General features: G+C 52.3%; 1 protein-coding gene across 10 annotated transcripts in view; it reads left to right on the top strand.

Annotated features, from left to right (window-relative positions):
- The window catches only part of Kifc3 (kinesin family member C3), a 95,855-nt gene that overhangs the window by 59,832 nt on the left and 22,414 nt on the right, over positions 1–13,609 (top strand). For 5 of the 10 annotated variants that reach the window (XM_050143570.1, XM_050143567.1, XM_050143566.1 and 2 more), the window contains exons 2-3: positions 6,707–6,917; positions 9,533–9,666. In XM_050143570.1, the coding sequence (XP_049999527.1) occupies positions 6,707–6,917; positions 9,533–9,666 (345 nt within the window). Of the gene's footprint in view, positions 1–2,667; positions 2,809–6,706; positions 6,918–6,982; positions 7,263–9,532; positions 9,667–13,609 lie in introns of those variants that run through there. The other 5 variants (XM_050143574.1, XM_050143571.1, XM_050143572.1 and 2 more) reach the window with 4 other exon arrangements.

The following is a 13,609-nucleotide window of genomic DNA, read 5'->3' as shown; positions in this document are numbered from 1 at the left end:
TACTGACCCCTGTCAAGTCTGTGCTGCCAGACACTGGGCTGAAGCTTTTGATGTTGTGAAGTCTGGAAAGGGCCCTGTCCTCCAGGAGAGGGAATGGTGTTGACAGGACATGGCCCTGTGGTGCGGGTGGAGGTGCCACTGTTAGGGACTGGGAGTGAAAGGGAAAGGTGAGGAAGGCAGCTTGTTGGACTTGTGGAACCCGAAGGCCATCTAGAATTGATGAGATAAAGGTGGTGGTAGTTGGGGGAGGGGAGGGTTGTAAAGGACTGAGGCCTCCGGGCATTTGTGAAGGCTGGAGGTCACTGGCCAAAGGACTTCCAGAGACTGAAAAACCGTGTCTGCTTATCTGTGGTGGACTTTGGCCACTAGGGGAGAGAGGAAAAGAAAATCAAGGCAGGGTTTTCTCAATTCTTCTTTCCGCTTTCCTCTGGGGAAGAGCTCTTGGGCCCTTGGCTGCTTGGGATACTTACGAGGTTTACTATTCTGGCCGCTGCCTATTTATCTGGCCCGAGTGCAATCTCTTCAGTGGGCAGGAAGCATCAAGGCCAGGGGCTGTGGAGGCCTGACCTGGTTAGCAAAGCCAGGATCCTGGGAAATCTTTCACTCTCCCCATGGTTAGGAGAGAGTTGGCAGCCTCTAGTGAAACCACCCAGGAAAGTGAGTCGGTGTATGCAGTTCCTGGTGACGTTCCGTTCAGTAACCAGCAGACTTTGAACTTAAATCCTCTCATCAGCCTCTAATCAATGACCAATTTGTTTTTACTTTTCAAGCTAGAGCCTTGCTGGAATTTTAAGAATGCTCTCTCCTAATGCCCCAATCTTTATTTCTCCATGATGGGCACTTCCTATGGCATATGGAGGTATCTATGCTCACATCTCTGCTGGGCTTGGAGCCTCAGCTCAGACACATTCTGAGTTTTCCAATTAACCTTTCCTCTCTTGAATAAGTAGACATGAGATGTACCCACCTACTGGTCTGAGCAGGATCCAACAGGATCTTTTGTCTTTACAGCTCATCACAGCGTCTAGCACTAGGCTCACTCTGAATAGATGGTGTCTATTATGTGTGCAGGGGAAAGAGGCCGTACTAAATAAAGTGTTGGCAGCATTTATTCCCAGCGGGTGGGATTATGGTTACAATGAGCATCCATTACTTTTGTGATCGGAGAAAAGGGAACAATAAAAGTTTTTCTTAATAATAATAATAATAATAAACCTGACTTTGCTAGAAGGAAGCTGAAGTTAATGTCAGTGTCCCAACCCTCAAGCAAAACAAGGTTTCTGCTTTTATACTCAAACTTTAATGGACAACCCGATAAAGCCTCCGATAAAGGAGACAGTGCCCGCTTCCAGCTGTGGTCTCACTGTCTTGTTCTGGTGCCGGACATTCTGTGGGGCCCAAGTCCTTGTCCCAGTCTTGGTCCAGATTCTTGACTCCCAGTCACATGTCTCAACAGCAAAAGTAGGAAATGAACCCATCTGAGGCTGCACGGCCCTCTTTAGTTCCCTCGGAGGCCTGAAGGGGCAGACCCCTACCCTCCTCAGGTTCTCTGGGGACCGGCAGTCTCTGTTGGAGAGGCTCCGGTGCCACTTTCTCCTTCTGCACCCTCGAGTGGGCATGCTGTGGCTGAAATAAATGCTTCTCTGTTTGGGAGACAAAGAACAGAGTGGCTCCTCTAGGTCAGCTGTCTCTCTTGGCCGGCTGGGCCTGCTCTCCCCAGGCCTCTTCCAGGAGGAGCTTGTAAAGACAGATTGGGGGCTGTTTGGCTGGAGCTTAAGGGAATGTGTTACCTTAACAAACCCCAAGCAGGCTGCTCAGGAAGATGCTCATTGGCTGGCGAGCAGGGGTGCAGCTGGAAAGGCAGTGTGGCAGGCCAGGCAGAGAGAGAGAGGCAGAGACAGAGACAGACAGAGAGACAGAGGCAGAGAGACAGAGACAGAGAGATCTATATAGCAGAACAGGTGAATGTGTTTATATGCTTGATCTCCTGAGAGAGATCCACGTAGCAGAACAGGTGAATGTGTTTATATGCTTGATCTCCTGTGCAAGAGTATGTGTGTGCTAGAATATATCGGTTTTTTTTTTCTTTTTAAAAATGTGCATTAGTGTCATTACCATGGGTTTCAGGTCCCCTCAAACTGGGGTTACAGCTATGTGGGTGTTGGGAGTTGAACCTGAGTCCTCTGGAAGAGTAGTCAATGCTGTTAACCACAGAGCCATCTCTCCAGCCCTAGAATGTATTCCTAAGGTGTGAATCTGTGTGCCAGGTTGTGTGTGAATCTTAGCAGGAGTGCGTGAAACTTTTGCACCTGGGTTAAAGGCGGAGTACAAACCGTTTGAGGGTGAGTGTAACCGTTTCCCAGCGTTAACACCTGGATGGGAGTAAGAGGCCTGCGTTCCTGCGGGCTGGGTAAGGGCGAGTGTGCAGGCACGTGAAGTGTGCAGCGGAGGGTGTGAGCCTGCTCTGAAGGCGCAGGCAGGTGTGCCAGGGCGCGTGCACCAGAGGGTGAGCACGTAAGTTTTACCAGCCTGTGCTGGGGGGTAGGAGTAGAGGGGGCGTGCGCCCGGGGCAGGCGCGTGCGCGAGACTGCCCGTGCCCCCTCCCGAGCCCGTTGCCATGGGAACGCGCCGCGGCCTGAGTTAATCATTTCCTGTGGAAAGTGCGGGAGGGGCGGGCGCGGGGCGGGCCGAGGAGGCGGCGGCAGCGGCGGCCCCGGCGGCGGCGTGGAGCTGCCTCGCGCGGGCGGGCCGGAGCGGGCCGAGCCCTGGGCTCTGCGGCGACACTGGGATCCTGTCTCCGCTAGGCCGGTGAGTCGGGGTCCGGGCAGGCTAGGACCGGCTGGCACCGGCTCCTCCAGCCGCGCCTGGTGGGCTCCGTGCCCACCCTGCCCGGGAACCCCTCTGTCCCGATCCACGGCGGGTGCGGCGACCGGGCCCCAGAGACCCGCCTGTGAGTGGGGTCCCACTGCGTTGTCCAACCGCAGAATCTCTCTGGGACCTGGGCTAGAGGGTGGCACGGCCTCTGGGGTCGCTTCGCCTAGACCCGCTTAGAATCTCTTTGGTGGGGAAATGTACAGAGCCTACCTGGGTGCTGTGTGTCAACCAGCGCGCCCCCTTCCCCTGCATGAGTCGCTCCCAGGAAGGCTGCAGTTTGGGCCCTCCCTCTGTGTCCCCGGGTAGTTGCTTTCTCTGGCCAGGCCCAAGGTTGGGTGCACCAGCCCCTAAGTTAGGAGGAAAGGCCTCAGAGATAACCCTCACAAGCCCAGCCGAATCAAGTCATTGACAGCTGCAGCTGAGGAATCCCCGCAGGGAGGGGGAGCCCAGAAGCTGCCTGTCCCCTTCAGCCTTTCTACTGCAAGTAACAGCGGAACTCTGCCTGACATAGTGAAAGGCCTGGTCCTGAGACAGTTTAAAGAGGAAGCTAGATTTAAATTCTTGAGTACATTTGTCGCCCCCACCACCACCTCCCTTAAAACATGTCTCAGGCTTGGGCATTGGGACCACCCTAGCTTCACCTTCCTTAGTGTCTTTCTGTCCCAGACTGGGTGAGTGCCCTTCCTAGCCTGGCAGGATTTTCCCCATGCCCTTCATAAAGGAGCTGTCTCCTTGGCCAGAGAGAGTCATTTGCTAGGAATGCAGCCCCAGAATGGCTCTGCGTATTTGTGTGGCTGGACTTCAGGGTTTGGGGTGTTGAGTTCTGCTGTCCCTCTGGGTCATCTGGACTCCCCGAAACATTTTCTGTACGCCAGGGGAAACCTAGCCCAGGCTAGCCACCCCAAAAATGCTCACCCAGGAGAACAAGCGACTATGAAGTCTACCCCTGAGTCTTTGCACGGTCTCTGGTCTAGGACAGGAAGAGGGCAGCTCTACCATCCTAGCCCAAACCCAGAGGCAGGCAATACCCCTCCCCCAGCCGGCCTCTGCATTCACCCACCAATGGGTGAATGCACCAAAAGACAGCATCCTAAGCTCTTTGTACATGCCAGCAGTCCATACGTGTTCTGTCTGATGTTTATGCCAGACCTGTGAAGCACAGCGCTCGTCCTTTTATACATGGAGATGATCAAAGACTAGATGATTAATTGTCCTAGGTGGCGGGGCCAAGGCCTGCCTGGACCACTCTCTTAGCTCTACCCCATGAATTCCAAGTTAGTAGAGGTCCTGGGACCCCAGATCAAACACTTGTGTAGGAGAGTGTAGGAACCCTGGGCTTGCTTGAGATTCCTCAATATTCCTGACCTCACACCAGGGTTTCCAGCTGCTAAATTCAGCTGCCTTTTCCTCTTAGGGATCTAGCACACACCCTTCCTCTTTCTTCAGGCTGCCCCTCCAACTTCCTTCCCTGATAGCACAGAAATATGGTCTCCTGCCTCTGCCATCCTAGACTGAGCCGAGGACCCCTGGAATCCTCTTTTTTTTTTTTTTGGTTTTTTGAGACAGGGTTTCTCTGTGGTTTTGGAGCCTGTCCTGGAACTAGCTCTTGTAGACCAGGCTGGTCTCAAACTCACAGAGATCCACCTGCCTCTGCCTCCGGAGTGCTGGGATTAAAGGCGTGCGCCACCACCGCCCGGCTGGAGTCCTCTTTCCTACACAGCCTCACCTGTAGGAGCACCTGCAGAGGACGGTCCTCCCATCTTCTCCCGTTGGCCTGCAGGGTTGGCTTTATGCCCAGCTCTGTGCCAGGCTGCCCAGAGAGGGCATTTGTATCTGCTCCTCTTGCTTCTTCCTCTCAAGGCATCAGCGGTATGGGGCTACTCTATGGATCAGCATCTTCCTGACTGTCCCACATTCCTGTCCCCCTCCCAGTGAGTACCCCACATTGTCTTCAGTCAAGGAAGGAAGAGACCATGACCTCACTGTCTTCAGTACTTGGCCCCATCAACATCAGATCTCAAGTCTTTGGTCTCTGACCCCTGAGTCTTGCTTTTTTTTCTGCCTCTGGATGCTTTGTTCCTGTCCACATGCCACTTCTCCCTGTCTCAGCTCATCTCCCTCCCATCCTAGCTAAACTTCCCTCAGAGAAGGAAGCAGCTGCTGCCTGGGTCCTCTCCAATTCCTTGAGCCACCTTTGAACTTGCTTTGCCACCTAGGATGATCTGGAACTTGCAGCCTCTGAGTGCAGGTGTGAGCCCCCACCCAGCTCCCTCTAGGGTTTCTTTTACTTTGCCATGGCCACCTGACTATCCTACTTGCTGTTCAGCCTCTTCCTGAGGACTCTGTCCATGCCCTGGGCAGCTCCTGCCACCCCTCTGACCTCCACCCCCCAACCCCAGCCCTGCCCTTACTTCATACCACCTCCCTCTTGGTCAACCTTGTCGATTATGTCCTCACCTTTAGCAGTCGCGGCCTTTAGTTCTGAGTCTTTTTAATTCTTCCTTCCTTCCTTTCTTTCTTTCTTTCTTTCTTTCTTTCTTTTTCTTTTTTTTTTTTTTTTTTAAGACAGGGTTTCTCTGTATAACAACCCTGACTTTCCTGGAACTCTTATAGACCAGGCTGGCCTTGAACTCACAGAGATCCACCTGTCTCTTGCTTCCCAAGTGCTAGGATATTAAAGCTGTGTGCCACCACTGCCTGGCTAGTTCTGAGTCTTGGTGGCTAGCTGGTCCTCCTTTCCAGGCTTTGGCACACGCGCGCGCGCGCACGCGCACGCACACACACACACACACACACACACACACACACTTCAGGATATTCATTTAATAAGCTATCTTGGAGCACATGGGCAAAGCTCCTGTGAGCCCCCTCCCCTCAGGGAGCCAGAGAAGGTCAGGGAGACAGCCAGTTCAGCATATGTTCTTGCTGCCAGGCAGGAGGTGGTCAGTACAGTGACCGGCGCTCCTGGCGCACCTCTCTACCCTTGCCTGTAACCTGTTCATGCTCTGTAAGTTTATTTTCAGACAGGGTTTCACTACATAGCCCTGGCTGGCCTTGAACTCATAGAGATCTCTGCTTCTGGAGTGCTAAGATTAAAGGCAGGCACCATCACTTTCAATAACCCTTTACCTAACACTGAAGGGTTTTTGACCATCTGTTCTCTTCTGACAGGACGTTTGAGGACCCATTTCTCCCAATCAGATGACTTCTAGTGCTGGGCACATAGTAGGCACTCAATAAACGATTATGAAAGAGAACTGAATGAATGCCTGGCAGGGTGCCTGCCACACCCTCAATACTGAGTTACGTGAATGTGTGAATGAACTGGCTCTGAGAATTTGCTGAATGTAAACCCAGCTTGCCCCTGGCCCTAAGCCAGCCCCTGCTGAGCCCCTCCTCAGTGCGAAGCTAATACTCAGGAGTACTAGCTGCTGGGCCACCAGCTTGGGACACAGCCTGAAGGCGGAGACTTAAGCTAGCAGCTGAGTGCAATTAGAAAATGAGATGTCATGGAGGAAACGGATTAAACTTACCACTGCTTGGAAGCATAGGCTTCGCGCTTCCTCCACGTGGGGCTGCTACCCCAGTGTGTCCTGCCGCAGATCTTCACAGCAAGTGACCGACACACTGACTTGCTCCTGTCCCACTCGGAAATGCCATAGTCAGTACTGAGCATCCTCCTGCGAGCCCAGGGCCCTTAGGGGTTGCTACACTTGGGGCTGCTATTCTGAGTAGCAAGGGACCCTTGCTTGCAGACCCCTCCGGACGCCACAGCTTGTGGGCTACCCACGCCTCCTGAACTCGAACTCCTCTCCCCTTGTTCTCTCCACAGGTTGCCCGGCACCCAGAAGAGGTTGCTGAGCCCCGGGCCATGGTCCCCTCTCGCAGGACGTGGAACTTGGGAGCCACGCCTTCACTGCGGGGCCTTTGGAGAGTGGGCCGGGTCCAGGAGCCCAAGCCCAAACCCGGGATGGCTCGCCCCGCCCCAGCCAGCCCAGCCGCCCGCCCTTTCCCACACACCGGCCAGGGGAGGTTGAGAACTGGTGAGTCCGCATTTTTAGAATGCCTCTTCATTTCCCTTCCTTCCTCCAGATCCCCGAGATGAGACTGAGGTTTCTCGCGGTTCCTAAACTCAGTCAGAGCTGTCAGGTAATTACAGGGTAGCCAGCAGCTCCGAGCCGTCTGGGCGTGGAGAACAGCGCAGCGCAGCGTCACTGGGTGCTCCTTCCCTGCGTCCAGCCGGGGAGGAGGAGAAGGCTGGGGCCGGTTAAACTTTAACAGTCCGTACCACTGCGGCATCAGCTACGTTCCCGCCAGCCGAAGCAGGTCAGAGACTCTGAGATCTCACTTGGGTGCTCTCTAATGTCAGCCGGAGGCCGGTAAACAAGGTAGGTGAAGCGGCTGACCGACCCTCCTGGGTGCTCTGCTCAACACGGACACCTGATTCTGCCAGGCTGCCCTGGACGGGAGTGAGGAGTGAACGCAGACTACTCAGAGTGTTGCCCAGCGGACTTTGCGTTCCAGGCCCTGGGTTTTAGGTATCAGACAGCCAACGAAGCTTTCAAAGTGATCCTACCAGGAGGTCTATAGCGAGAGGGTCCTGGAGCCTGGGCCACTGCTGTACCCTAGGGAACTGTCAGCCTTCAGCTTTCTGGGTCACGTCCCAGGTGCTGAGACTGTCAAGGAGCCAGCGGCTCTTCTGTTCTGGGTAGGAGCTGGGTGTGGGGGTGAGGAGCTGCCTTGACCCTTTCCCCAGCTCAGTGTGGGCAGGTAGGCAGGGTGCCTCAGCTGTGTGGGAAGGCAGGGTTCTCCAGAACTGCCTTCAGGGGCTTGCTCCTGACCTACTGAAGAAGTGTTCAGATTGCCAGTCCGGGCCTCTGGGCCTGAGACCATTTGGTCTAAGCCCCGTAGTACACAGAAGAGGGGATGCACAGAGGCTCAGGGAGGGCTCATAACAAATCCCTACTGTCTCCCTTTCTAACCATAACACATTCACTCTGCCAATGGTAGCCAGGCAGCGCTCTGCAGCTCTCCAAGCTTCTATGATTGCCCCAGGCTGGCCACCCCTTTATACCCTGGGAGTCTTCAGGCAAAGGAGAGGTTCTGTGGGTCAGTCAGCTGGTTGTTGGAAAGGGGCGAAGGATGGTCTCTACAAGGTTGTCCCCAGGGTGTGATAGATGTAAGTGTGGCTTTTCTGGTAAACAAAACTAAACATTTCACCTTGGAAAACTGAGCTCTTCATCTACTTTGTGTTCATCTACTTTGTGTGTGTGTGTGTGTGTGTGTGTGTGTGTGTGTATAAAATGAGTGCTATGACTTTAGAGACTTCAGTCCACTTTATAAACTTAAGATAAAGGTTCAGTGAAATCCATTTGTGACAGACAGGCATAGGCTTGGCACCTAAGAGAGTCTCAGCCAACAAGGGCACCCCAGCCTCCTCCAAATATCCCCTGCTAGTCTTATTGCCATCCTGAAAGTGATGATCAACCAGCGTTGGTTGGCACGTGGGGTTTGAATACAAGCCCTGGGTGACACTAGGCTTATTGTTAACTATTCAGGATCTCTGGTTTTCTGCCTGTCCTACCAGGGGAACAGTCCTGCACTTCCCTGAGTGGTTGTAATGATAATTGCTGTCCTAATGGCTGTTATCTGTGGGGCCTCACTGTGCCTAAATCCTCTTTGATCCTCACCATGGGGTTATACCCTCAGGTTATTAGTTTAACCCAGGGTAGCTGTGCATCCCCCCCACCCAGGGTCTTACTAAGGCTACCTGGAACTTGCTTTGTAGACTGGACTAGCTTTGAATTTAACAGAAATCTGCCTGCCTCTGCCTTCAGATTGCTAGGATTAAAAGCTTGCACCTGATGAAAAAGCTTCCGTTTATTGATTTTTTTTAATTAGTTTAATTATGTTATGTGTATTTATCTGTACATAATTAAGCACACATGAATGCAGGTACCTACAGAGTTCAGAAGTATCAGATACCTTGGGGCTGGACTCATAGGCAGTTGCGAACCACCCAGTGTGGATGCTGGAACAAAACACCAGTCCTTTGCAGAAGCAGCCTGTGTTCTGTGGCTGAGCCATCTCTCCAGCCTGTGGCTGTGCATTTGACAGTGGGGCCAGTACTGTTTCCCATCCTGGCCAAGCTGAAAGGGGTCCGGGTGTCCTGTCCCCATAGGAGCCCCAGAGGATGCCCTTTAGCTGTTTCTGGGTACACTTCTGGAAACAGCAGGGACCAGGCCACCCAGTGTAGGTTTGGTCTTAATGAAGGCAAGGGAGAAATTGCCACCTAGAGGCAGCGCGGGTAATAAAGCTGTGTCCTGTGTCTAGTTCCCTCGGTGTCTTGGCTTCTTCTTGCTGCTCTCTGCAGAGGAGCTGATGAACAAGTGTGGACCCCAAGAGTCACTGTGGCAACTGGGGAGCCCCCAGTAGGGTCTTGGGTACCCTTCAAGAAAGAATCTCAGGGTTTCTTTTGGTAAGAGAATCAGGTGGCCCCACTCTGTCCCTATCTGCTCCAGTGTGGAGGGAGCCAGTGAGGCCACATGAGGCCCTGCTGGCCACATCTGGGCAGGTTGGAGGGGGCAAAAACTGCACTCAGCTCTCTTTGGCCGGCAGCCAAGTATGTCATCTCACCTGTCTGTCTGTCCTGGAACAGGGCGTGGAAAAGACACCCTCACTGGTGGTGAGGAAGACTCGAGCTCCCGTCGCCCGTCCCTGGCACAGTGTCGAGCCCTCAGTGTGGACTGGCCTGGCCCTAGGAGTCCGCATAGACTCTACCTGACAGTTCAGGTAAGCATGGGCCATCAGATGCAGGGCCAGGGTGTGGCCAGTGTGCCAGGTCCTCTGAGCTCCAGCAGTGTGCCAGGGAGAAGAACTGGGGACCTGCCAGGCACCTGCTGGCTAGCCCTTTGCAGCCCACAGCTGAAAGCCTGCGCGAAGGCAGCAAGTTTTATTTCAGCTTATCTCAGGGGCGATTTCTTAGGCGGTGATAGGAACTTTTCAGTCACAAACTGGCTGAGGTGGGAAATGAGGCCGTGGCTAAGATGAGCGGAGTTGGAGGAGATATTGGGAAAACAGGCCGGTGTGGGGGAGCTGTTTATTTTTATGTGGACAATGCCCGTATTCCCTTGTTTGAAGAATCAAAGGGAAGGCCAGGCTGGGCATGGTGTAAGCCTTTAGTCCTTTAGAGGCAGAGGCAGGTAGAGCTCTTCTCTGAGCTTGAGCCCAGCCTGGTCTACAAAGCAAGTTTAAGGCCAGCTAGGAAAACAGAAAGACTGTCTCACAAAAGGGGTTGGGGGCAGGGAGCTTCAAAGGAAGATGGTGGGGAATTGGGGAGATTCTTTTCCACCACAGTTGTCACTGATTTTCAGAAGGCAGACTTACTGTATATGGGTGGGGGAGGCTTTGATTGTAGAAATAATGCAAAGAGTTAGTGGATTTTATTCATTGCTATTTTGGAATACAGGCAATACATCTCGTGTCTCAGCAGAAAGGTACTGTTTGAATGGATTTTATAGATGAGGACAGGTATGCTCAAAGCTCAGAGAGGTTAACTAACTTGCTGCTGGTCATTCAGACTGAGATCTGAGCTACTGAACACAACTCACTTGATTGCAATGGTGTAAAAGGTGGCAGTGGCTCACACCTTTAATCCTAGCACTCGGGAGGTAGAGGCAGGTGTATTTCTGACTTTGAGTCCAGCCTGGTCTACAGAGCAAATTCCAGGACAGCTGGGCAACACAGAGCAACCCTGTCTCAACTCCCCTCCCCACTAAAAAAAAAAATTGGCATAAAGAATTCACAGTACAATCCCTAGAAACTGTGTGCCCCTCATGGTCCTTCCATTTATATGGTTTTTATATTTACCTTTACTTATTATTCTACGCCGTATTGTTTCCCTCAGAGTCATCTTAGAGATTTCTTCATACCCATCAGTCGTAAAGAACCACCTCTATTTTCTTAACAGCTGCGTAATATTCGACTTGAGACTTTGCCATAAACTGTAATTGGGCTGTGTGCATGGTTTAGCATCAGGGCACTTGCCTGGCATGCCTGAGGCCTCAGGTTCATCCCATCACCACCGAGTACCCATGGTGGTGATGGCAAAATTCTCTGTGTCTGCCCTGGGTGTTATCTCTGATGACAGCAAGCTCCTTTGACATTCAAGCAGTTGTGACGTTGATGTTTTACACTCATTGTGTGTATGTGGGGGGGTGGATGGGGTCTCTGGGCGTGGGTGGGGGTGAGCACAGGACACCTGTGAGCAATTAGGGAATAACTTGTGGGAGTCGGCTCTCCTTCCACTGTGTAGATTCTGGGTTTGGGAACTCAGGGTATCAAGGGCCTTCATCCATTGAGCCATCTGACTGGCCTACATTACTTTGTTGTTGTTTGCTTTGTTTTGAGACAGGATCTCACTGTTCAGTCCTGTCTGGCCTTAAACTCACAGGGATCTACCACCTCAGTCTCCTAAGGGCTGGGATTAAAGGCGTGTGCCACCATATCCAGCCATATTAGCTTGGTTTGTTTCTAGAGTTATTTTTCTAGAGTTTGAATGTTTGCCTACATATATGTATATGCACCATGTATATGCCTGGGATCTGCTGTCTGGGGATGCCGGAAGGAATCAGATACCTGTAACTACCATGTGGGTGCTGGGAACCGAATCTATCAGATCTGCTGACACTCCATGTCTAGAACTAGTTACCAACATGAATCCGCATATGGGTGCTGGGAACACAAAAGCAGCAGGTGCTCTTAATTGCTGAGCCATCTCTCTAGTACCTATGTCTTAGTCAGGGTTTCTATTGCTGCAACAAAACACCATGACTGCAAAGTGAGTTGGGAAGGAAACAAAGGATTTATCTGGCTTACACTTCAGCATTGCAGCTCATCACTGAAGAAGTCAGGACAGGAACTCAAACAGGGCAGGATCCTGGAGGCAGGAACTGATGCAGAGGCCATGGAAGGGAGCTGCTTACTGGCTGTCTTCCTATGGCTTGCTCAGCCCACCTTCTTGTAGAACCCAGAACTAGCAAGCAGCCCAGGGATGGCACTACCCACCATGGGCTGGGCCCTCCCCCATTGATCACTAAATGAAAAAGGCCTTACAGCTCTATCTCAGGGAGGCTTTTCCTTTGCTGAGGTGTCTTCCTTGGATGACTAGCTTGTGTCAAGTTGGTGCACAAAACCACTGGGTACAAGCCTACATTAGTATATTTTTTAAGATTTATTTTTATTTTTAATGTGTATGTGTGTTTGACTACATATATGTCTGTGCACTACATGTATGTCTGCTGCCTGTGAAGGCCAGAAGAATTAGATCTTCTCAGACTGGAGTTATTGATGGTCACAAGCCACCATGTGGGTATTGGAAATTGAACCTGGGTCCTCTGGAAGAGCAGCCAGTGCTCTTAACTGCTGGTCTCTTCAGTCCTCCTGCATTAGTATTTTAATATATGCATTTGCTGAACAGATATTTATGGGTTGTATGCCTTATGCCAGTGCATCTTAGCACAGGTGCAGGGATGCTAAGGAGGGATATAGGGAAGACAGCCCAACAGAAGCTCCAGAGAGTCACCAATGACCTCAAATGCATCAGGATGCCCTGGGCAGCTGCGGCCCTGGCCCACTGCTCTGGGCAGGACCCCTACAGTGATGGCACTTCAGGGGCAGTCTGTGTTTCACCATGTTTCTCGGGTCTCTTGAGATTCTTCCGGGAGCTGAACGGCCCACACTTCTTGCCTTTGTGAGGTCAGGGAGGAGAGCAGGAGCGTGGGTCCGGCGAGACAACAGTTAAGGAAACCAGAGGGAAGTTAAATCAGGAGGCTGTGGTGAGGAACTGCTGCTCAGCTGGGTGGTGGCCCTGTTCTTGAGCTTTGATTATGGGGTGCTGGGCTGTGGCTGCTATGGAGGCCTGGGCTCAGCAGTTCTGCTGACGGGCTGTTCAGAAGCTGATAGCGACTGGCTTCCAAGTTCATGTCCTTCTGGCCCCTGCCGAGCTCTGCCATGTTTATGGGGATGGATGTGTGCCAAAGTGTGTCCCAAGTTCAGTGAAACAACCTGTGGGTCACAGACTCAGTCACCTGAGCCTTGGTCCAGCAACTATAGCCTGAGCTATACCCTCAGAGGTGGTGCAGAAATTCCCAGCCCCCGGGGGACGTCTGTCTTTCCGGTGCTTCGGCCAGCAGCCCAGAAATAGTGTAACCTTTGCTCCTGTCTGAAGGCAAATGGAAACTTCTAGCTGCTGCTGTTCCTGCCACCCCCACCTTCCCCAACCTGCTCAAGATGGTGTTGTGGTTGGTTGAGGGGTAGAGACAAAATTAAGCTGAGGAGAATTTTCCTAAATATGAAGATGAGGGGAGAAAGAAGCCGAGGGCATGGCTCCCCAGGTATCTGTCCCGGCTACTTTCACCCTCGCAATTCTTTTGATTGGCCTTTTGGTGCTTAGTAAAAGATGAAGGTTAGAGAACTTATAAACGGACCACAGCTATCTATGCGGCACTTAGTGTATGCCAGGCACCTCAAACGTGCTTTTCTTGTTGTTGCCATTGACTTGCCCACTGGCACTGGAAGGCAGAGGTCAGTGGTTCTAGATTGAGACAACAGAGGGAGACAGAGAGAAACAGCTACTGTGATGGTGCAGAATTTGTCCATAGCCACACAGCGCGCAGGTCTGACTTGCTATCTCACTGGGCTTTGCCCTCCCTGTACTGAGCATTAAAGATATATA

This window comes from Alexandromys fortis, unplaced genomic scaffold, assembly GCF_014885135.2.
Source record: "Alexandromys fortis isolate MF-2015 unplaced genomic scaffold, M_Fortis_MF-2015_v1.1 scaffold_1, whole genome shotgun sequence".
Lineage (NCBI taxonomy): Eukaryota > Metazoa > Chordata > Mammalia > Rodentia > Cricetidae > Alexandromys > Alexandromys fortis.
This window is presented reverse-complemented; position numbering and strand designations above follow the sequence as displayed.